This window comes from Coffea arabica, chromosome 7c (assembly GCF_036785885.1).
Source record: "Coffea arabica cultivar ET-39 chromosome 7c, Coffea Arabica ET-39 HiFi, whole genome shotgun sequence".
Classification (NCBI taxonomy): domain Eukaryota; kingdom Viridiplantae; phylum Streptophyta; class Magnoliopsida; order Gentianales; family Rubiaceae; genus Coffea; species Coffea arabica.
Genome location: NC_092322.1, coordinates 11430466 through 11454911, shown reverse-complemented (window position 1 = coordinate 11454911; position 24446 = coordinate 11430466). Strand labels below are relative to the sequence as shown.

Genomic DNA, 24446 nt, shown 5'->3' with positions numbered 1-24446 from the left:
TCAACCCCGTAAAAGTAAATCCCCAATGACACTAGCATATTTCTTAAAACATGGTAGAATACCGGACAGTTAATTACTCACAAATTACCTGACCCAAGAAAATAGTGAAAAAGAAGACAATATACAAATTGACTTTTTTGGTGATAATCGAGTAGGGTAAAATTTATGACTCTACCGAATAAAGAACTGTGCACCACGAAATGAAAAAATGTAGAATAGATCTCAATCATGAAGACAAAGTCCCGAGGCTTCTTGTTTTTGTAACACAATATGATAAATACACGACCGAACCTTTGTACTAATATTTACCAGCTTCTTTGGAGGAGATGTTGGAAAATACAAAACTTAAGACTGTCAGATGACCAATTCACACACAGTCAAGTACTTGCTAAATAGAATACAGGAAGAGCACTTATACAAAAGCTCCTTAACTTTGAGAAAGAATGCAAAGCAATTTTAAAAAAGCATTAGATCCCAAGAAATGCTATAAATTGTTCCCCACTTAACTATAATCATCCAATGGGACTACGTGCAGAAATTATATTTTCTCTACTAATCTTTTTGATATGTTGCAGCCAATTTGTCAGGCAGACCTCTCCTCCTCCTACATGGAGATGCAAGCACCTTGGGGACAACTTCTGCGCTACCACCTTCACCAAAAGCCAAGTCTTCCTGCAGCCTGTGGAGAACTCCACCTTCATCAGCAAAAGCCTGTGGAAAATCTTCCAGCCACCAACAAAAGCTGAAACTTAATTAGTTTCTAGAAAACTATCAACATTTTTATATGGTTGTACGAAGTTATTGTCCGGTAGCCAAAGTTTGCTGCACTATTGGTTCTCTTGAATTCAGTACCACTTTCAATGAAGAAAACTGGTATAAATATCATGCTGCAAAACTACATCATATTGTAACCAAGGTTTGTAAAATCGGGATCCCACGTCGGATCGATTTTAGTTTCACAGAATCGGATCGTAGGATCGTAAGATCCCACCAAAAACTCCTAAATTTACTAAATTAATAAATTTGAAATTCATATACCATTTTGTACATCCTAAAAGATATAAACCTGTTATAAAGAAGAGAATATAAACCTGTTATCTGACAAGTAATAAAGAAGAGAATATAAACCTGTTATCTGTCATGATTTCAAGTCTTAAAACCAAATGCTTCACAGTTTACATAATCATAATTTCAAATATAAAGTTACAAATACCTTCACAAATACTAAAAAGCCAAACATACAAAAAGATTTTCAAGATCAAAATTAACTACTAGAATGTCATCTGTCAAGTTTAAACAAACATAAAAAAATAAAAAATAAAATAGCAACAATTCATCATTTTCAAGTATCATAATAATTCAGAAATACAATAATTTATAACCAATCATTTTCATCGTTTGAATCAAATTCATTATTCCCATAATCCACATTATCAAAATCATTATTTTCCCAATCATCTTCACCATCCCAATTCTCTTGGAATTCATCTTCGGCATTATCTTCATCACCATCCAAATTAGTATCATCCAAATCATTAGTTCCCATTTGAACATCATTTTCGAGAATCATATCAAGATAATCATCATCTTGGCGGTTGAATTCAGTTGAAGGCCCATCATCCTCCTCAATAACATGAATCTCTTTCATTTTATTAACTTGTCTTCGACGGACATGGGTTTCACGATCTTGATGATCATCTAAATAAACAAACAATAACAATGAAAGTTACCAAAAACCAGTCAGCTAGCAGGTAGTTTGATTTGAAAAAAATAAAGCCAAACCAGTGAGCTAGCAAAGGAGGCTACTTTACTTTCATCCCAAATTCCCTTATAATCAACAAAATAATTGAACTTTCAGACATTCAAGAAGCCAAATAAACACTCAACTCAGAAAACTAATGCAGAAATATCAACTCTTCAGCTATAAAGAAATTCAGTCCTATTACCAATGGTTTTTGCAAGGCCAAGTGCCAATCCAATGAAAGCATAAGTGAAGGACATAACAGAAGCAGTAAAATCTGAATGGCCCCAAAGATTAGCATAAGCATATGCTACAATTTGACATACTCGCAACTACTATTGTGCCCTTTTATGTGATAACAATTTGATTTTTTTATTGCACTGCGGAAATTGTCAAAACAGAACCGAAAATCCAAAACCTTGCAGTTAAGCGCAATTTTAAGCAAAAGCATTGAATCACAGAACCAACTTCATAATCAAATTCTTCCCGTTGTTTCTCAATTTTCTATGCAAATAAAGAGAAGGGTATCTCAGATTCTCAAGTTCTTGTTTGCACGTGCAGAAGTCCGAGAATTTTGTATAATTCCTTTCAACTCAATTCAATCAAAGGCAATATATGTTCAAATACAAGAAATTCAAATAAAAATCACAACTTTATCAATCACCACCTCCACCAAATATCAATTTTCAAGCAAGAAAATAACAGACTCACATGTGACTTTAATTGAAGTGCTGGTGCGGAGCTTCAGTGTGGTGGCAGCACGGAAACTGGAGGAACATGGGTGCTGGATCTTGAAGCTTTGAAGCTTTAAATGGGCAAAATCCGGCGGCAACAGAGGATTTCATGGCTTGGTGCCTTGAAGCAACGGCCAACAGGTGCTGGAGCTTGAAGCTTGAAGCAATAGCTTGTTAGTCCTTGCCTCCTTGGTAGAAGCCACAGGCTTGCAGCGATTTAGTCTTGTTGGTAGGCGTAAGAGTTGCAGCAATGGTGGTTTGATGGATAAATCTAGGGTTCTGGGCAGCTGTAGAGAAGAAAAGAAAAGTGCAGGCTGGAGAATGAAGAAAAGATTAAAAGAAACATCACAAAGGAAAGGAGACAAAGCCCAAAGGGCTGACCGATTGACCGACTGAGGAAAGGAAAAGAATTCGGTGCTTTCTTTGACTTTTTGGGCAAAAATTATTAAAACATTGCAATTAAAGGCTCAATTCTTTGATAAATTATAACCCTACCCCAAATATTTTCATTTACTTGCAAAATGGAATATCATATTTCGCATATTAGCAAAATTTTGTAGGATCGTTGTAGGATCGTAGGATCGTACGATTCTATACGATCCTATCGATCCTACGCGATCCTATGCTCGATTCATGTAATTTGCGATTCTAAGTGCGATCCGGATCGATTTTGCTTCTCTGGATCGTAGGATCGTACGATCCTACGATCCGGATCGCGATTTTGACAACCATGATTGTAACTAGTGGGGTGGGTCATCAATTCCATCATTTCCAGTAACAATCCAGTAAAAATTCAGAATTCCGACCAAGAAATAAACCAAATTCTGGTGGAATTGAACCCAAAAATTTCTTATTTCTTATTCATTTAAACTTTTTCAGAAAATCCATCAGAGTGAAGATAAAATACTACCACCAGTAATCCATATGAAGCAGTAGTATAATTTAGACAAATGATATATAATAGTAGTACAAGGGAAGATTCTATTGATCCTGGATTAATTTAAGGACCAAGTTTTTGTTTGTATGGAAGACAGCATCAGATATACTGAGCCAGAGAAACAGGTGCAAAGGAACTTCTTTTGTCATTAGACATCTGATGAACAAGACAAGAAATGAGCCAAACAAAACTAGAACAAGTCCACCTGAACAAAAATGGATATGAAAGATAAAATGGATATGGTTTCATTTCTGTCTTGTTATTCGGGATAGCTAATAAGTTCCCCTTCCCTGATTATTACCCTGATTATGCCACCAAGAAACAATTCATTGACTACCTAGAATCATATGCCACCCACTTTGATATCAACCCTCAATTCAATTAGTGAGAGGAAGCAACTTGGACTCGATTTAACTAACTGAATTCAAACCCACTCCAGTCACAATAGAACAAATTAGTGAGAGGAAGCAGAAACAAAAGCAGGCCTTCAATCATTAAGAAATGCACAACTTGACCAGAAAGGTTAAAATATCAATTATCAAGATAACTAACAGCAATCTGCAACAGAGATAAGCAAAAAATAAGCCCATGGTCAAAAAACTTCAGAAGGTTTTCACCTCAAGCGAATTCCCTTCTTTACAGATTCTTTGGCATCATCTGCAGTAGCAAATACGAAAAGTAGCTTGGATCTCACAGTATTCAGAACATGGATTCGAGTAGGAAGGAAGGAGCAGGTAAACGATAAAAAGTGTAGTACTCACTATATATTCTGATAGATGAAGCTATAAAATGGAGTTAAACAAGAACAATGGGAAATAGAAGAAGGCGGAGAAAATTACATCACTGAATGAAAGGCTTCCAGAATTAAAGCTTTGTTCAAGATGTATCTGTATCAAAATCCTTACTGAAGGAATATTGTGGCAGATGATAATGCAATTAAATAAACAAAATCTCATCTTATCAATCACGTCTTAAAAGAATAACTTATTTTGCAGGATGACAAAAAGGCTTCATAAATATGAAAGAATCTATAGTGATCTATCCATGACATACCAAGAACGATCCCTTGAGCACCTCTATAGTATGAGCTTGTCAAGGTCCTGAACCTCTCTTGTCCAGCTGCAAAAGGTGTCATGAGCCCCATCAGATCACGGAGAACAAAAAATGCAATAATAGGACAGTGGAAATAAATAGCAAGAGGGGCACACTATCATCAGAAAGTAGTAGCTTGGATTATTTATGAAAAAGGAGGCTAAGTTTATTTTAAGTCATGAATCAAGGATCCCAACAATAAATTTCCATTAGCAGCACTAGGAAAAAGAGGAATACAAACCCAAATTGGGTCTGATCATGGTGAAGTAGGACTGATTGTCAGTTTCTAATCTTAAGGAGGAAGAAGTTGCATGATCAGCTGTGATGGCAAGACAAAACCTTCTGACAGATAAGGAGATTTACATATAATAACAACTTCTGGGGAAAATGTTAATTAGGATGGCACGGCATGTTAAGAACAGTAGAGAAAGTACAAACATTTGACTTGTACTAGGTAAAGCGCAAAATGTCCTGCTGTATTTTGTGAAATTACAGCTAGTTCTAGGTCCAAAGAGATTTACCACTTGAGCCTATGATAGAAAAAAAAAACAAATAAAAGTAAAGGTGTATCATCATATTTGCACAAAAGAACTTCATAAAGAGAATTCGGAAAGCTGCCATAAACAGTTAGCAAAACTATAAATGATAGGATCTGCTTATCGGTATCCCAAATTGTAAGCTTCAACTTCTTCCCACCAACAGTGAGCAGCTTGATCTTAAAATTCACACCTGGAATGAGGCACAAAATCGTCGGTTAGCAGATGCAGATTAAGCTGGCTCACAGATTCAACTCTATATTGGAGGGAGAATCCTTGTTGTCTGATAGGATACATAAAACAAAAAAAGTGCTGCTGTATCGACCAGTCATGTAATTGTAGCCAAACAAACTACAGATTCTAAGGATTTCACCAAGAGGAGGAAAGTTCAAACTAAAACAATCACTCTCTGGCATACAGTCTACATAGAAAAATCTATACTAACATGTGATGAAAACTTGCTGCCGAGAAATCTCCATATTGATCCAATTAATGTGCGCCCCCTGGCTCTTAAAAACCGATTTGACAACCAAAATTTTGCTAATTAAACAGTGACTAATGATTTGCAATAAGTGCAATGGATGATTGGAGACGACAAATTAGTTCACTCCAAATCATAGAGCAGAACAGGAGACGCTACTTGTAACAGTAAAATTGAAATCTGGCATCAAAATCATTGTGCTTTAAAGATGAGATCACTCAGTAAAACACTACACAATAATTATCATAAAAATGTGCAGTAATGCATATAATCCGCATTTTTAAATTTCTTAATTTGAAGTACGATCGATACATAGTATTAGATAGAGGTGTACCCGTATCATCAATAATTGCATGGGGGGAAACCCTTTCTCCTGAACCTGTGCTATCTATAAAGCATATTTAGCTTTTCCTCCACGCCTAGGCAGGCCAATTGATTGACCGAAATGAGAATCAATGCTTAGTAGAAGGTAGAAACAGAGACTGAGGCATGAAGCCTACCAGAAGAGTTCAGCCTGAAGATATGATAGAATTGCTTAGCCCGCTTGATCAATTTTCTAAATTTTATCAAAAGCTAATCCCGTTCCATAAGATGATGATCGTACTCCTTCCTTTTCCAGGAAAAAATTTCTACAATCTTCCGCTAGGTTAGAAGATAATAAAAAGAAGGGAAGCAATTTAGAGAGTTGTGGAAACCCAAACCGTTTTCAGAAATTGATTATTTTCTTACTTTAATATGTCAATTTTTTACTTTTAGTATTAGTAAGTTTAAATTAAACAAAAGTAACATTTGTCAAATAATAAGTAAATTAAATTATTGAAAGGGTAAATTTTTATTTTTGACTAAAACTTATCTTTCAGGCATATACTTACTAGTTTTAATTAAAAACTTACTAAAGTTAATATTAATTATTTTAATATAATATTTAAAAAGTCGCTAAAAAATTCGATTTGTCACTAAAGGTAATAGAAACCTGTGATAGTAGGTTTCCCTAACATCGTTACCATAACTATAGGCACTGTAGCACTGTCCCTTATTAATATATTCAGATCAATGATTCAACTTCTAAACTTAACAGAAGAAAAATAAAATAGCTTAACGTATACCTTGAATAGTTGAAAAAATCATAATTGGCTAATTGTGGATAATTGAGACAAAAAATAAGGTCGATTTCATTCTTTTCAAAAATTGAAAAGTAAATTTTAATCATCTAAATTGCGGCTTCACAAATTGAAATAGAAAAGGAAAAAAGTTCTTCGAAGTAAAAAGTATGTTGTAGTAGGGGTGTACTCGAGTTTGACTCGGTCTATAATTGATTATACTCGAGCTTGATCGAGTCGAAGAATCTCAACTCGAGCTTGACTCGAGGAAATCCTTAAAAGCTCGAGACTCGACTCGATAAGGTTCGACCTTGTCAAGTCGAATACACAGATCAATCGAGCGTTTTGATCAATTTTGTATATTCAATATAAATTATATTCATAACGATTATTTTATAATTATAATACATATATATTATTTAAATTGTACTACTCGACGAGTAGCTCGTCGAATCATGAGCTGCAAAAATCCGGATTCGAACTCAACTTGACTGTATACTCGAGTAACTCAAGACTCGACCGAGCTGCTCTCTTACTCATGTGCATCCCTATGTTGTAGTGGCAAACACTGCACTTGAAACATTCCGTGAATATCTCATTTCTCTTTATGCTTTAATTTCTTTGAACAATTTGTTATCAATTGTACACCTTGGAAATCCTGTTCTTCCTTGGGCCTTGAGTAAGGCACTCAAATACGAACCTGCAGATCAAAACTCTAGAGGGTTTGTTTGGTATTTCGAGAAATTTTTTTACTTGCACGATCAATATATTTTTAATTATATTTTTATTTTACATACATTACATTAAAAAAATATTATAATATTTGTTTTCAAAAAATTATTCTAAATAATCGACTATACAAATACACTTGATATATTGTTGAGACTTTATAATTAGATTAGACATATTAAAAGGCTTGGAAAAAAAACCAAAATTGAATTTAATATTTACAATACTAAGAAACAACACAAAAAGAAATTTTAAAAAGCACTATATCATTGTACCCACCACTAGCAGTATTGGCTGTCTGCACTCATTTATTTAATGTGTCGTTATCATCAATCATCACCTTTGTTTCAAGGGTTAATTACATTTACCTCCCCTGAGGTTTGATCATATTACCAATCAATCCCTGTAATTTGTCCAAATAACGGTCTCACCTTTTGAATGATCAAACATTTAACAAAAACCCCCTTAATACCGAAAATGCCCTTTATTGAGGTCATATTGCATTAAAAAAAGAATATATTTTTATTTTATTAACCTTGAAGCAATCCAAAAAAATAGAAAAAGTTTTTGCTTATTATTTTATAAAAACCATATCTTTGCTTCCATAAATAGTTTTGAATCAATAATTATTTTAAATCTTAAAAATGAATATTAAAAATTAGATAAATTGAAAGAAAAATAAAAAATAAAAAATTATTTTAATTCCTGGAGTATGGTTCAAATTGAGGAAAACATGCATTGTGCTCTCCTCAACATGCCTTGAACCACAAATTCGAACCATACTTAAGGATTTAAAATAATTGCTTCTTTTTTATTTTTCTTTCAATTTATCGAATTTTTAATATTCATTTTTAAGATTTAAAATAATTATTGATTCAAAACTATTTATGGAAGCAAATATATGGTTTTTATAAAATAATAAGCAAAAACTTTTTCTATTTTTTTGGATTGCTACAGGGTTAATAAAATAAAAATATGTTCTTTTTTTAATACAACATAGCCTCAATAAGGGCATTTTCGGTATTAAGGGGGTTTTTGTTAAATATTTGATCATTCAAAAGGTAAGACCGTTATTTAGACAAATTATAGGAATTGATTGATAATATGGTCAAACCTCAGGGAGGTAAATGTAATTAACCCTTGTTTCAAATATTCATCATGAGTCGACTGACTGCCCATTTTTAATTTTCCTTTTTTTTTGTGGTTATCATGACACAACTGATGAATCAAGAGTGCTAAAAGATTGATTTAAGAAAAGGGGTTTTGACTTTTGACTGAGTTCCTTTTCTTGTTTCTTTAACAACTGATGAGTCTCGACCAATGGAGTCAAATATGATACTCCTATATGCATCTTTCTTCTAGAACACGTAGAAGAACATAAAATCTAAGTCTTGATATACTTTTAGATAATGTTTGTTTGGATTGTATTTTATTTTTTCAATTTTATCTACTTAAATCATCATTACAATTTTCAATACATCTTTTTATCTTTTCAATTACCTTTTTATTTCACACACATCACAGCACAAAAAATGTAAAAATATTTCAAATAAAACGCAATCCAAACAAATATTTCGTTTGTATTAAAGATATATTTTTTAAATTTTTTTTTATATTTTTAATTATCTATTTATTTTAGATACATAACATCTCGAAAAATATTTTAATAATTATTTTAAATAATATTTTAAATAATACTCAATCGAAACATACTTTTTTTTTTCTTTTTCTTTCCGCAGTTTCTTCTATTGAAATCTAAGTCACGTCAGTCATTCAACCACTCCACTCCACTCCAGTTGGCAACGTCAGTCATTCAAAACTCAAAAAGGCCCCAAATAAAAAAGTGACAGTGACCGACTAGCAGTAGTAAATGCTACTGTAGTTAGTATTACAATTCCAATCTTTCAGTTATTTACTTATTTTTTTTTTATTTTTAATCTTATGCATTTGCACTCGTATTTTTATTAATTATTAATGACACTGTAACACAACTCTTATTTCGTCAAGAAAAAAAAAAAACCCCCACAACAATTATTACTAGTACATGTTTAAAATAAACAGTAAAAAGAAAGCTAAATAGCATCTCTCAATGCAACCACAGAGGCTCAATAAAATCACCCTTCAACTTATCACCAACTGTTTCACTCCTCTTCAAATTCATCAATCTTCCCATGTCCAATTCCACGTCACCACCCGTCGGATACCAGGCTGGCGTCCCATTCTCGTATCCATTCCATGTCAGCCTCCTCAGCCCGGTTCCGTCCACTCTCACCATGTACAAGTCCCCGTACGGCTGAAATTGATTCGGCAACGACACCGGCTCCGCCGTAACGCCACCCAAGTTGGCCGTGAATAACAACCACTCACAATCCGCACTCCAACAAACGTGGTTCAATCTCTCCCGATCCAATCCCCCCGAACCCTCGTTACCCGCTATGCGGATCCTCCGAAGACCCGACCCGTCCGCCCCAATGACATATATGCTAAAATGCTCCACGTCATCCGGATTATGCATATTTGAAGAGAACGCAATCCATTTCCCATCGGGCGACCAGCTAGGCATGGTGTCGATCCACGGTCCGTCCGTTAATCGACGGATGCTCCCGCCGTTAAATTCTCCGTTAACGGCATCAACGATGTACAAATTCTTATGCCCGGAGCGGCCCGAACGGAAGACGATAAATTTTCCGTCGGGCGAACAGGAAGGAAACGCATTATTCCCCGTATCCTCATTGGTCAGAATTTTGATGTCAACGGGAATTTCTGCGTCGCGATCGGCGGTTAGATTTGCTGGGTCAAATGTGACTCGTGCAATCTGGACCGTCGTCCTGGATGACTGGAAAATTGGCCCGATTGACGTGAAGATCACGTTTTTTTCAACAGGGCTCCATGACAGGTAAAATGTCACACGGTTTCTGAATAGAACCCATCTTTTTGAACCGTCCGATTTGATGACTTTCAAGCCGGAATTAGCTTCGAAGTCGGGAGTGTAGGCTATGAATTCGCCCGACGGTGAAAACGTAGGGAAATTACCATTTAACCTCAACATTTCCAGCCCTTTTATTGGAGAGGATACTTTTTCGAGGAAAGGGACGATTGACTCGCCGGGTTGAGCTGACTCGCCTCGGAATCGGTGGTATCCGAGAAAAGTAGAGTCCGGAGAGAAAAACGGGTTGTAGCAATGGAATTTCGGGCTTAATGTTTCAGTCACTGGGTAAAATGATTTGGATTCAGCATCAAAGATTTCAATTTGGCGGTAGCTTTTCTCCCTCCGACGGGTGGCCACGGCGAGTTTCTTGGCGTTATGCATGGCTGCAGGCGTGAAGCAGTGGACACCAGCAGGGGTGACCCGGACAGGTAAATACGGGGCATCGGAGAGGTCAGAATTTTGGGGTAGATCGACCCGGTAAATGCTCCACCATCCATCGTCTGATTGGCGGTGGAAATAGATGGTGGAGTCACCCGACCAGGTTGGCCAGCCACCGTGCTGGCAGACCGTAACTCGGGCGTTCTGGTCTGATTCTGGAAAAACAACAATATCCGTTTGTAGCTCGTGAAACTCACCGGTCCAATCACGAGACCCATATGAAGCCACGGCGATAAACTTCCCGCTTTGAGAAACGGACGGGCTGTAATCAGCCACACCAGGCGGCGTCAACCGGCGTACTTTCTTATCATCCAGCCGGGTCGAGTACAAAGCCGACCAGCTCTTAAACAGCTTATCGGGCTCTTCATGAGCTGAAATGAAGTAGGCCCGTTGATTCTTGATAACGGGACGATCATGGAACAGGCTTTCGGGTGGAGACGGGAGGAGCTCCGGTTCCGAGAGCTCGGGTTTGGAAAGGTAGATCCTAGGAGAACCGGACCTTTCGGAGACGAAAACGAGGCTCTCCTCGTTTTCGTCCAGGAACTGGCCGTTAAAGTTAATGGAGACACCGTCAGTGAGGCGGCGCTGGGTGAGGTTCGGAAGCTTGACAGAGAAGATATCGAAGCCGTACTGGGTTACTCCGACGGTGGAGAAGACGATGGTTCCAGATGGGTCCATGGAAAAGTTGGAGGGTTTGAGGTAAACTAAGGGGGAGTGGAGTGGAAAGGTGGTGGTTGCGATCGTGAAGAGAGAATTTATATGGGAAGGATAGATCATGCGTATGGGATGACGTCGTTTATGGTGGTTGAGGAATTGAGTTCGAGGGCAGGGCCACATACACAGAGAAGAAGAGAATAGCTGACGAAGGCTTCCTGGCATTTTGGGTCTTCAAGTCTTCATCACTCATCAATCTACTTTCTGGACCGTCGGTCTCGGATTTATTGCTATATTAATAGTAATAACAATCTTATGTTGCTTTGTCCGTTCGCCGCAAAGGGATCAACAATAAAATATGTTTTCCTTTTCTCTTGGATTGAAGATTTTCGGATAAATGGAATACAAGTTGCTATGCAATTCAAATTGAAACTCTTGAAACTTCGAAGAAAGTTTGATTGTGCTGATATTTATTACTGAGTCGTGACCAGTCTTTTTGGCGAAATGTGAAAGGAATCAATTCTAACATTAATGTGTGTGAAGGCGAAATGTGAAAAGAATCCAAACTTCAATCTGTCAATGCCTGTTTTTTGGAATGTTAGAATGACGAATTTTCTAATTGTTGTCATCTGTAAGAGGAAAAACATGGAAGTCATGGTAATAGAACCCATGACTTATCTTTTGGTATAATAAGATGATGGAATACAAGTTGTTACAGAATTCGAATTGAAACTCTGAAACCTTGAAGAAACTTTGTCGTTATATTTTCCCCCCATTTTCTTTTTAATGTTAGAATGAGGAGTTTTCTTAATTGTTGTCACCTAGAGTTGCAGACGTATCCGAATCGAGTTGATCTTTAGGCTAATCCAGTCGAATCTCAACTCAATGTTACCAAGTTTGAACTCGAACTAGATCTTAAATTCTACGCGAGTCGAGGTCGAGTTCGAGTAAAAAAAAAATCATTCTATTTTTTAAAAAATGAATAAAATAGTAAATTTTCTTTAACAAATAATAAACTATTAAAAATATATATGTAATTTTATTATTAAAATAAAAATTATATATATAATCGAGTGATTCGTTAACTAATGAGCTGAGTTCTTTTGTGCTCGAATCGAGGCTTGATTGAATTGGCTCACGAGCACTCATGAGTGACTTGATTCGTTTGTAGGCCTATTGTCATATCATCTGTAAGAAAAATCATGAAATCTTGGTACTAAAACCAATAGAAACATGAATAATCTTATGGTATGAGGTGATGAAATACAAGTTGTTATACAATTCGAATTGAAACTCTGAAACTTTAAACAAACTTTTGTCGTTATATTTATTGAAAATTTTTATGCTAAACAACATACGATTCAAATGATAGAAATAAACTAAAAGATGGTTCACCTCATTCATTATAGAGATTTACATGTTTGTTTCTATTATTTAAGAGAACTTTTTATAGTTGGACTCGTGTTTATTACTGAGTCGTGGCTTAGGGTTTTGAATATAAATGTATAACGCAAATGTGAAAAGAATCAATACCTCAATCTCAAAGCCTCAACTCAACCTTATATGCGTGGATCAGAAGACCTACTGTACAATCAAAAACTATTACACCGATACAAAGAATTTTCTAATTGATTCAAAGTTGTTTGTATATATCCGGTCGTTTTTAGCTTGAATCATAACGGTAAAGACACAAGAGAAGCAACATTCCATCATAAAAGCACAAAATAGGGTTAAGGAGAAAAAAAGAGGTTGCAAATAAACTTGTAATGATGTGTAATCCAACAAACAAAGAGCATTTCGATTTCTAGAGAATGAAGACTTGATTAGACAAAAATGGAAAAGGAAGATTTTATCTTAATTTACCAATAGAGAAAATAATAAATCTTATCTAATTCAATCCACGACGACAAAGCAAACAATAGGTTAAAAGTATGCGCTAGTAACCATTCATACTCATCCGCCATTAAATACAATTTATTGTTTAGAGGTAGTTCTTGTAAGTAACGAACTAACACATAGTATCAAATTATATCTATTTTAAATCATATATAAGAGTTTCAACTAATTATAAAGCAGAATCTTATAATTTATAAATTACTTTGTAATATTATTAAGCTATAATTTGTTTACATGCGTTTGATAAAACTAAAGTCTAAAAAATGAAAAATCTGAAAATTGAGATATGAATATATTAAGTTGTTGAATTTTTAAATATTTATCTGATATGTTTGAGACTATATATCATTTAGGTCTTATTTGATAATCAATTCAACACTTACATTTAATAGATTAGACAAAACTTACTCCTAAAAATAAGTGATAAATGAATAATTTATCACTTAATTCAATATGTTACTTAATTCAAATATTTTATTTTATTTTTGTAATCAAACGCATTTAAATATGTTAACATCTACTAAATGTCAATGAATTAACGCATCTAAACATAATAATATCTGAATTCATTAATATATTAATATCTCAAATTTTCAATCCATTAATTTAAGTGCCGAATTGGGGATTATGAAATAGGACATACAGCCGAGATTCACCCCCTTAAAATTTACTCCAATTGTTGTAAATCATTTTCCCACTTGCTTAATTTGAGTGAGTGGGACTCCTATTTGCAAAGAAGAAGTAAAAATCAAGCAACCGTGGTAATTCTCGACCGTTTAGCGTCTCCAAGCCTTATCCATAACATTTGCTTCTGCAGCCAGAGAGTGAGAAAGCTGGCGAAGCATAGACAAGGAAGAAGAACTGAGGAGAAGATAAACAACTACCGATGATGAGCTTATCTATTGCTTCGCCAACGAGCGTGAGCTTCACTGGTAAATTGGGTCTCTCAAAATCATCATTTCATGGGGTTCGCATTGCCCATATTTGTCCCGCGCTTGCTCCAAGTGCGTCTACTCTGAGGACTTCATCAGGGTCTTCTTCTTCTGCTTCTTCTAGAGTGGTGATGATGGCAAAGAAGCAGGAGGAGTTGAAAGAAATTAGAGCCAAAACCACGGAGGAGTTGAGCGAGGAGATTGTGGACTTGAAAGGGGAGCTCTTTATGCTACGGCTTCAGAGGTCGGCTCGTAATGAGTTCAAGTCCAGCGAGTTTCGCCGCATGCGGAAAAGGGTACTTCAAATTGTGATCTTTGTTGTGTTTCCCTTCTGTAAATTTGCGTCTTTGTTGCGTGAATTTTGTGAATTTGAGAATGTGCATGTGTTGTTCGGTGAAAAGCTTAGCTGAGATTTGATTGCTGCACTATTTACTCATGAGCATTCTCTTGGTACTTTTTATTGGCCTAATTACTTTTCACTTTGTCGGATTGTTAACGGCATAAAAAAAGTTGGTCTTGGAAAAAAGTGGGCTAATTTGGGTGGTTATTTGTGAGGCCTAAAATTGTCACCATGCTCTTGATCCCGAATTAGCTTCATAGTCTAGAAATTTAGGCATTGTTTGAGTGTGTATTATCTGCTGGTATTGAGCTGTTAGTTAGACAATGTGCAATGGTCTGTATGAGGGAGTTAAATAAAACGAAATGTTGTCAAGTCAGAATTGTTCGACACTGGAGGCAAAGAATTCTTATCTGGACATTTGTACTTTGTAACTGCAGATAGCGGGAAAATAGATTTTAGATCGTATTTTTTGATCTTTCTGTAGAAAAGTACAAAATTGGAATTAAGCAGTTCTCTTGGTGACATGAAAGACACTTGAAGAAGATTGGCTGTCCTCTACAGAGTTTTTTTTTTGAGTTTAATACAGTCAAAGTATCAGTTTCACATGGAAGCAGTCTTGTATGATAACACTAGCATATCATTGGGGAACTATGGCAAGGCTGCTTATCAGCCTTGCCTTTTAGAAGTTTGCATTAGCTTAGCAAGCTCCGTGTTAGTCATTGAACAACATTGAGCAGGCAATTTACCACTACTACCTCAATAAGCAATTAGGCAGTTCAAAAGTTGTGCAGTGTTACAAACGAGACTTGTGTCCAAAAGGATACAATTTATAGGTGTTAAAAGATTCAGATATTTAGACTTCAATTTGATTGCAGCTAAACATGGCACTTCTTATGAGAGTTAAAAGGATCAAGGGCAACTAAAGGAAGTAAAAGATATTTTTTCCTATCTGATCATTTCGTTCAAACTTACAAAGTGTATTTCTTGGGTACTTGCGATTTGTTTCGCGGCAACAGGGAGTATTAGTGACTGTTCTGTTTCCTATGCACCTTTAAAGTTTGCCTTTCTAAATGGTAGTTTCAGCCTTTCTGTTCTTTAACATTCTTATCTTTAGGATTTCAGAATATGTGCTTGGGTAGTTTTTACCTGATCTTTGTATGGAAACTTCCAATTCTTTTCATCTTACAGACTATACTAGGCAAAAATTTCTTCCTCGATGTTCAAATTGTACAAGACGATGGTTTTCTAATTAGTGGTGCGCAGCCTATTGCTTGCAACTTCCAACAATTGGAATGCCCATGTTGGACTTATCTTCTAGAATATAACCATGCTTCTATTTCACAGATTGCCCGTATGCTAACTGTCAAACGGGAGAGAGAGCTTGAGGAGGGAATCAACAAGAGATTGTCAAGGAAGCTCGACAAAAAATGGAAGAAAAGCATTGTTCCTAGACCACCTCCATCATTGAAGAAACTACAAGAGGAGGAGGCAGCTGCAGAAGCCAAGGAAGCCAAGGAATCAGCATGAGGGAACAAGCCAAATTATTATTTGGGTCATGTTGTATCTTATTCCCTTGGGTCATTCCATGGTTAACCTCTTTTAACTCTTTTATCTTGCCCAAGTTTCTCGTACCAGGTTCTTGTAATCTATCAATGAGATCATTTTTTGTCCCTATACTAAGTGCGAGCAGCAGCTGACCTGATGTCTAACGTAATTGGCAGCAAGCCTTTATACTCTTTTACTACTAGCTAGTACGACTTAGTGCTAATATTGGATGTAGCTTCAGTGCTCTGCTGACCTCTGTCTGCTTCCTTTAACTGTTGGATTATATTACTGTATGGACAATGGTAAAAAGAATGAAAGAAGATTAGCTTGTGACTATTTCTAAGATCAGTAGATGGTGAATCCATTCAGGGATGACCTCTAGTAACAGCAATTGCTTGGCGGATATTTTAGTCTTGGTTGTGGATGGGAGGTCAATGGATCAGACCGTGTCTCCCACTAGTTACTATTTGTGGCTTGCCACTTCAGGGCTTCCTTCTCTAGATTAGGTTCGCCCTCCTCCTAAAATAAGATAAATTAGGTCATATAAATGTTATCGTTACTGAAAAAAAAAAAAATTTGCATTTCATCATCATGGGCTGTAACACTAAAGGCTCAAACACGAGCAAGATGTCTGATTCTAGTTTTGCTCAATTAGTGCACGTATTAAATTAGTTCATCAACCTGTTAAAGTCCAGTCGAACAAACTTCCATTAATCGACAACTTTCGAGTGAAATTACAGTAGTATTGCTAGTTAATTTGCAGTGCCTGGTCAGTCAACCAATATTACATATAAATCACAATAATGGAAAAAGAAAAAACTCACATCAAGTTCTTTTAGGCATTTTTTCAAGCTTGTTATGAGTGAGAATTTGGTGGACTACTATTCTAAGCTTGTACGTGATTTGATCTTATTTGTAAAATTTTTTTTACTCGCATTGTAAACACGTTTTTTAAACACATTTTTTAAAAATGTTTTCAACCAATTTTTTCAAATAATTTTTCCAAATAGTCTCGTATCCAAACATGTTATATAGATTATTACTATTACTCTGTTATAAAAAATGTTTTCAACCAATTTTTTCAAATAATTTTTCCAAATAGTCTCGTATCCAAACATGTTATATAGATTATTACTATTACTCTGTTATAAATCAATATATGATGGATTACTACTCAGCCTGATTAAACTCATTTAAATAATCAAATCTAGATTAAAATGTGAAAAAGGGTATATAAAGGGGAGGGGATTGAAATTGACGGGTATCTTTGCTGGGAGTAAAAGGAAAGAAGTGTAGACGAAAACAAGTTGGAAGCTGACGGAAACGGAAATGGCGGAGGACAATCATCCACCAGCAGATTCAACCACCAACGCCGCCTCAGCGTTCGCCTTCAGCTCCACCACCACCGCCGCCACAATACCTGAATCGCAAGATGCAGCCCTCCAGCGGAAGCACGCGGCAATGGTAGAGCGCCTCAACAATCTCCACCATTCCCGCATTTCGCAGAAACCCACCTCCGACCTCACCTCGAACGCCGAGTCCATTCAGTCCTTCCTAGCTCGCTTCAGCGAATCAAAGCTGTCCATCGAATCCAACCTTGCTCGCATTTCTCACACGACCTCCTCGGACCCCGATTCGTTAAAATCCGAGCTCCAGAACGTTTCCGTCTCAATCTCCACCGTCGAGAAGCTCGTCGCTGAGAGCTCCTACTATTTACCCTCTTACGAAGTCCGCACCTGCCTCAAAACTATATCCGATCTCAAGCTATCCCTCGATGACGCCACCTCCCATGTCATCCCCAAGAAAAAATTCTCCTTCAGAAACAAAAAGAAACCATCCGCAGATCCTAGTCCAAGCCCAGCTCAAAACAGCATCGTAAATGAGTCAGAAAAGCCAACATTGGGGATAGAAATTGTGGGTTTGAGTGGGGTTTTTCAATCTTCACAAGGGTTCAGGGGTAAGGAGAATGAGGTTTTAGTGAAGGAATTTGATAGGGAGGGCGAAATTGGGGAATTTTCGGTGTCGAATTTGAAGGGTTGTGAGGTGAGATTAAAGGGTTGTCTGAGGGCGTTATTTGTGAATAAGTTGAGAGGTTGCAGGGCTTATGTTGGCCCGGTTTTCGGGTCGGTTTTGATTGAGGACGTGGAGGAGTGTGTTTTCGTGTTGGCGTCACATCAGATTAGGATTCATAATGCTAAAAGTTGTGATTTTTACTTGAGAGTGAGGAGTAGGCCGATCATTGAGGATAGTAGTGAGGTGAGGTTTGCACCATACTGTTTGAAGTATGCTGGGATTGAGAAGGATCTTGGGGAAGCGAATTTGAGTGAAGAGACTGGGAATTGGGCTAATGTGGATGATTTTCGGTGGCTGAGAGCAGTGCAGTCTCCAAATTGGTCAGTTTTGCCTGAAAATGAGCGCATTGAGATGGTCGATATCTCTAACAGGAATGAGAACGGAGGATGATGCTGAAGTCTGTTTTATTTCGCAATCAGGGGCTTGGTGCTTTGAAATTCATAATTTTGTAAAGGAGGTAACTTTTATGGAGATTGACCATAGCTAATGTCAATTTCAATTATTAGCATTTATCCTTTTGAGGTCACTTGCATAATGTAGACTTGGAATCTGATTTTATTCAAATTTGTTTCTATGATAAACATTTACTTCTTGCATGGAGTGCAGCTTTTGTTAGTATGACTTTATCAATTCTGTTGATTGGAAAGTTTATCAATTGGTCGCGGAAAGTTTGTTTCATTGAGCAGATATCTTGTCTCTGTAAGGAGCTTTAGTTGTTGTAATGTCTTAATCTAAAGATTAAGAAACACAACAATCTCTGACTTCTTAGTTATGGTAATTTTTTTCCTAATTACCTGTTTGTGAGTTATTAAGAGATTGATGATCAGTAGTAACCTTACTGAATGTTTCATTCACTTCTCACTGCATGTTCAGAAAGTCATCAAAGTTAGTCTCATTATTAAAGAGTGAAAGTATGATATTCACTGCCTTATCCAACGAAAAGAAATGCTGTGCTCCAAAGAAGGCTCTTCACTTCCGCATTCTATCTATAACTGTATGGTAGCTGTTTTTGCCAGTAGGGCAAGTTTCTTCTCGAGGAAGATATTGAAAGGTATATATGGTCCCTCAACCTTCAATGTATCTTTGAATCTATCTTTAATAGATTTAGTTGAGGATTCTTTTTAAGATAACCTTTTCCCCTCATTAAGATGTTGAACAGTTTAGTGTGTATATTTGCTGAAATATGGAAAGCTAAATTGGACAACATTGATTGATATAAACAAGTAATCTCAACATCAAAATAGTGAAATTGGATATTCCGTCTTATTTTAAGCGGCCTATATCAGATGCCGAGCATTCTCGCAACTAACGCAGAAGAAAGATACTTATAGTCAGATCTATTGCTAGTCCTGTTCTTGTAAAATTTCAGAGATAACTGTCAACATGTTATTCTGTAATAAGAATAGTTCACTTCAAACTTCTGTCATGTATGAAAATGCATATTCTCAATGAATAAACCTGTCATGTTATTTTGCCATGTGGGTTGTCCGCTGCCCGATCCTTCTTGGTGAGAAGAAATATAGCTTGCATACAACATAATCTTTTTACTTGATCCCCTTAGTTTTATCAGGTAGACTTGATTCTTCTAATACACCCATTAATGATTAAGGGCTTATGGCTTATTAAAATACCTTTCGAATGTTGATGAGAGATAATGGTGTCTTAGACAGCTGTAGCCTGTAGATAAGTGGGATTGTGAGGAAGGCACATGGACAATTTCTATTCAGGAATGTTGGATGGAGTCAAAGGACCTGTGGGATGGCTATATTTTGGTAGGATTTATTTGGCCAAGAAACTCACGGGGCTTCTTGCTTCTTTGAGGTGTACTCACATATACCTCGAATTCACATTAAGTTTATTTGACATCAGTTGAGTATAAGGTGTTTAGTTCTTTGATCAACAATCTTGTGTATGCTAAAATTTTGGCAGCATTACATAAAGTTGGTGGCAGGCAGTGAAAAAGCCTCGATCTTTCAAATTTTTTATTTGTGGTTGGCTTGAGAATCTCATTCAAACCTGGAGTGCACCATCCAACATTTTGATCTTGATAACATCCTGAGCATTTTGATCGAATGACTTTCTTTTTGCTAAATTCCATCTGTACACTTCCATCCTTAATAAGATATTTTTCCTGTTGAAATTATGGGCATTGAGATCCTTGATTTGTGAGCTAATGCGGACATACAGATGTGAAGTAGAAGACTACTTTGGCTGTTCAACTTATCACAATTACAATATTTTAGGAGGCTATGTTTGATATGAAGCTGTAGTAGTTTCCATGGCAAGATAGTCAAAGGTTTGGGTTCGCAATGGGAATCTGTGTCTGTGTTCTCATTAACCTATACCTTGGACTGAAGACTTGACAGCACAACAAATCAGCTGGCATATCCATTGAAACAACTTATTATGCCTGATATTTTCTCATCCTTGTGACTTTTTCCTTTATAGACAATCTTCTGAGAACCCTAGTTTCTGTAGTGTTTGTTAATCTATTTATTTCCTAGTCAATTTGATTCCATATAAAGTGAACCGCTTTGTAGTAGTAATTTGATGTCAGAATATGTGGATTAGTAGTAATCATCATGATATTATCGTCCTGTACAGCAAGACATAGATTTGACATGAAGGCAATAGTTTGCTGAGAACAGAGCACATGATCGGATTGTTTTCCTAGCAACTCCCGGCTAGGTCTCATCTTCTGGTCTCATTACTGCTGCACTATTATGTGGGCAAGTTTTGACTAGACATTTTTTGCTTGGTGTAAAACATCAGCAGTGCTTTATGGATGCATGTTGAAGTTTTGACTGGAGTTCAGGTAGTTCAATTGAAGATTGCAGTTCTTTATGGATGATATTGAAGTTATTGATGAACTTAGATCAAAGAAAACCCTTACTAGGATAAGATTTTACCACCTTATGGGGCCATAACTAAGCATTTTAGTACACTGTCTCGAACTTTTGTGCAATATTTCTCAAAAACCTGAAATTTATTCTGCTAGACAAAAAAAATTTAATTACCTTATCATGCTAGTTGTTTCATTGAAAGCCTTGGTTTGCTGAGCACAAATGATGCAAACTGCAATGACAACATGAAGCCCAAAACAAACAGTTTAAAGGGCCTTTATTACCAGCTGAGACATCAGAGAGTCAAGTTTTTGACATTGTATCTTCATCAGGTTGTTTATCTGCTCATTCTTGAACAAACTTGTAGCTTTTGTTTTGTAAACTGGATTCTAGGTAGATTGACTGGGGCATCGTTGCATGTTTGAAGTTATTGCTGATTTATCCTGAGTTTAATGGCAATTCTTTATAAGTCATCATAAGTCCTAAAAAGCGATAATTGAAATCGATTTGCAGCAGTCACTAGATATTTGTCCTGATTAAGTACACGAAATTGTTCATTAGATTGAAAAATACAAATAAAACACCATTGTTTTGCTTCTTTGTCAAGCTTACCATCATCTTTCACTTTCCTTAGCTATTGTGTCTGGTATCGTTGCCTATGGACACGAAGCCAAGACGGTGTAGTAATTTGATGGCTAAAATCTTCATTTAGTAAGGTACAACTGTTGGGTAATTTTTTTTTCTTTATTTATGGGGTTAATTTTATTTTGCACCCTTCAATTATTTCCAAATTATTTTTTGGTTCCGAAACTTCTTTAGTCCCTCAAATACAAAATCCCACTTAATCAAAATGAAATGGGACTTTTTTTAATATATATTTTTGGACTAAAATGTCCGATATTTGACTAGAATCTAGATGCTAGAGTATTATATTAACTAGTGCCCTCTAATCAAATCCTTGTTTTTGCCCAATTGTTACCTGTTAGGACACCAATCCTTATCGTAATTAAGAATTGAATTTGGAAACTGATAGTAGCCTGTCCTACCATTCCAATTCTAAATGGATCCGGGCTTGCTACTGCCATATTCGCATGGGAGTTCAATTCGCTGATTACAAGCTGTGCGTGGTCTTAATATTCTTCATGTTGTGTGTTATTCTTTTGAGGGTGTGTTCTTCGACGAATTACAAACGCAATTCCGCAGGGGCATTTATTTACCTTTAGTTATTTGATATTTAAAGAAATTATTTTTTACAAATTTTTTTTTTTTGTCAATTGTCATCCCTACTCCTGCTCTAACTATGGAGAGGCTCAACTGAGCTTACAGGGGATTGATGGAGATAGAACCACCACCGAACCAGACGGGTGCACTTACGCACTCGTCTGGATTTGAAGCAGAGCTACAAGAGTGGCATTTTGGTGGGAGGCAAGGTTTGAACTCTTGTCAATTATCTTTCACAATTGTTGCAGCTTTTTTAAGATCAATAACGTTTGGCACACCCTCTAAATATTACATTGTAAATCATCGTCTACTAAATCCTTGTATACTATGATTTACTACTCAAGTTTTTTTTTTTTTTTTATCTTTCAGTAGTTGATTTTTTTTGGCAACAAATTGTTTGTTACAAAAATAAAAATTAATAAAAATTTTAAATTTTAGTAATAATTTAAAAATTTAGACTCATAAGATATTGAGTAATTTACATAAAATTCCCCTAGTTTTAACTATTATAAACGTTGGACTAATTTTTTATGTAAGGTAGTTGTATTATGTGATGGGCGCTAATTAACACACAAGCACTCCCATTACTTGTTGAGCACGGGATTGATCCCATCTAATACCCAATGCTAAATGCTCTAAATTCATCCCGCACAAAGTCCCATTGAGCTCAATTTTTTTTTCAACATAGGGAGTATCCCAACTTTGTCAGACTAATTTCCTTGCACCTGTGCACCCCACCCTCCAAGAATATATAAGTGATAGAGAGTTGACTCGAACACATGACTTCAGGACCTAACATGACTTCAGGACCTAACGAAGCTATCCCGAGAACATCTGAGCCAATCCTAAGAGGCCCATTGATCTCAATTGCCACCTCTGATTTTACGTCAAAAGAGTCCTTGTTTATGCCACTTGCCATGGAAACGGAATATGGTTAAGAATAGAGTTCGGAAAGTCCAAGTAACTTGTTCTCCGTATTACCTTTCCTGTTATAAACTCTAGATGCCAATAGGTTTTGTACATGACGAGGAGATACAAACATATTCCAGACAAAAAAGGTTTCATGTAGATTGTAGAAGTATTATTAGTTGCCAAAAAGTTTCACGTTCTGTTTTTCCGAATCCAGCACATATAGTGAAAGCATAGATATTGATGAACTTCATAAAGACCACAAAATCTTCGAAAAATAAAGAAGATCAGAACAGAGTATTGAGAGCAATATAGTTTCATCGAACAATAACATCAATGATGGATAGATATATCCCTTTTCATCTCATACCTGAAATTCTGTCAAAGCTTCCAGTGAAATCACTCTTGAAATTCAAGTGTGTTTCGAAATCATGGCTTGCGTTAATTTCGAGCCCTCAATTCATCAAAGCTCATCTCAATTACCAGACTTCGCTAAACAACCAAAGCCTACTTGTGTTGGAGAACAATTGCAGCTTCAAATATTGTTCTCTCAACTCTTTATTGTACGGACAGGCTAGTCCCCATGTCCTAATCCCACAGGATGAAGGAGCCCTTACAACTACCAACGATAGACACCTGTGCAGGTATTTTGAAATTGTTGGCTGTAGTGAGGGATTGATATGTATTTGCGTCTTTCGACCTCGTCAATCGTATTTCTTCTTGTGGAATCCATCAATAAGAAAATACAAGAATTTGCCTGAGTTAATTCTTCCATCGACAGCTTCCTTATCTGTGATCTCGGGCTTCGGGTTTGATGCTTCTAGTGACGATTATAAAGTAGTGGTACTGGTAATGAATGCCAAATACTCGAGGTATGGGACTCTAGTTTACAGCTCCAAAGCTGGAGCTTGGAGAAGGATTGCTGATTTGCCTGGCGATACATCATATCTGTCTTCTGGACCTGGTGTGCTGGTCGAGGGGAAGCTCCATTTCCTGGCCAAGGAAACAGCGCGTGGAGCATATATTGTTTCTCTTGATTTAGCCACGGAGATGTACAGAGAGTTGGAAGCACCGAATCCTAATTAAAGAGAATGATCTCTCGGGGAAGTAAGGAGAAATCGGAGGGAACCTTTGGTTTTATAAAATTCCGGACCTAAATGGTTGTCTACAGGCTGGTGAGCTGTGGATCACGAAGGAATATGGAAAATCTTGGACTAAGGTGGTTAGTGTTGAAAATTCGTGTCCTTCGTTTTTCCCAAATCTACTTACGATATCAGCCAAGGGTGAACATTTAATATTGAAGTCTCGAAGAATTG

General features: G+C 36.5%; 5 protein-coding genes across 13 annotated transcripts; 3 read left to right on the top strand and 2 right to left on the bottom strand.

Moving 5' to 3' along the window:
- Positions 1-229: 229 nt before the first annotated feature.
- On the bottom strand, positions 230-6228 carry LOC140010508 (uncharacterized). Of its 9 annotated transcripts, none has more exons than XR_011817795.1 (6): positions 5856-6228; positions 4746-5233; positions 4466-4531; positions 4030-4069; positions 2453-2762; positions 272-1698 (listed from the first exon to the last, which is right to left on the bottom strand). XR_011817795.1 is itself a non-coding variant. In XM_072057779.1 (5 exons), exons 3-5 carry the CDS (start codon positions 4554-4556, stop codon positions 513-515), a joined length of 330 nt encoding a protein of 109 aa, XP_071913880.1. In that variant the 5' UTR covers positions 4557-5233; positions 5856-5940; positions 6022-6228; the 3' UTR covers positions 230-512. The 9 variants fall into 9 exon arrangements, 2 of the variants coding, with proteins under 2 accessions (XP_071913880.1, XP_071913881.1); XR_011817797.1 differs by having other exon boundaries at positions 4943-5233; XM_072057779.1 differs by lacking the exon at positions 2453-2762 and having other exon boundaries at positions 230-711; positions 4466-5233; positions 5856-5940; positions 6022-6228.
- A 3097-nt stretch (positions 6229-9325) lies between these two features.
- LOC113699337 (uncharacterized) lies at positions 9326-11705 on the bottom strand. Its single transcript, XM_027219633.2, has one exon. It carries the CDS (start codon positions 11594-11596, stop codon positions 9437-9439), a length of 2160 nt encoding a protein of 719 aa, XP_027075434.2. The 5' UTR covers positions 11597-11705; the 3' UTR covers positions 9326-9436.
- Positions 11706-14033: 2328 nt separating this feature from the next.
- Positions 14034-16213, top strand: LOC113698095 (large ribosomal subunit protein uL29c). Its single transcript, XM_027217775.2, has 2 exons — positions 14034-14495; positions 15884-16213. Exons 1-2 carry the CDS (start codon positions 14154-14156, stop codon positions 16064-16066), a joined length of 525 nt encoding a protein of 174 aa, XP_027073576.1. The 5' UTR covers positions 14034-14153; the 3' UTR covers positions 16067-16213.
- Positions 16214-17334: 1121 nt separating this feature from the next.
- Positions 17335-18753, top strand: LOC113698311 (tubulin-folding cofactor C-like). The gene has a single exon (XM_027218094.2). The coding sequence runs from the start codon at positions 17414-17416 to the stop codon at positions 18545-18547; it is 1134 nt and encodes a 377-aa protein (XP_027073895.1). The 5' UTR covers positions 17335-17413; the 3' UTR covers positions 18548-18753.
- A 4978-nt stretch (positions 18754-23731) lies between these two features.
- LOC140010530 (F-box/kelch-repeat protein At3g23880-like) lies at positions 23732-24216 on the top strand. The gene is made up of 2 exons (XM_072057814.1): positions 23732-23774; positions 23912-24216. Exons 1-2 carry the CDS (start codon positions 23732-23734, stop codon positions 24214-24216), a joined length of 348 nt encoding a protein of 115 aa, XP_071913915.1.
- Positions 24217-24446: the final 230 nt, after the last annotated feature.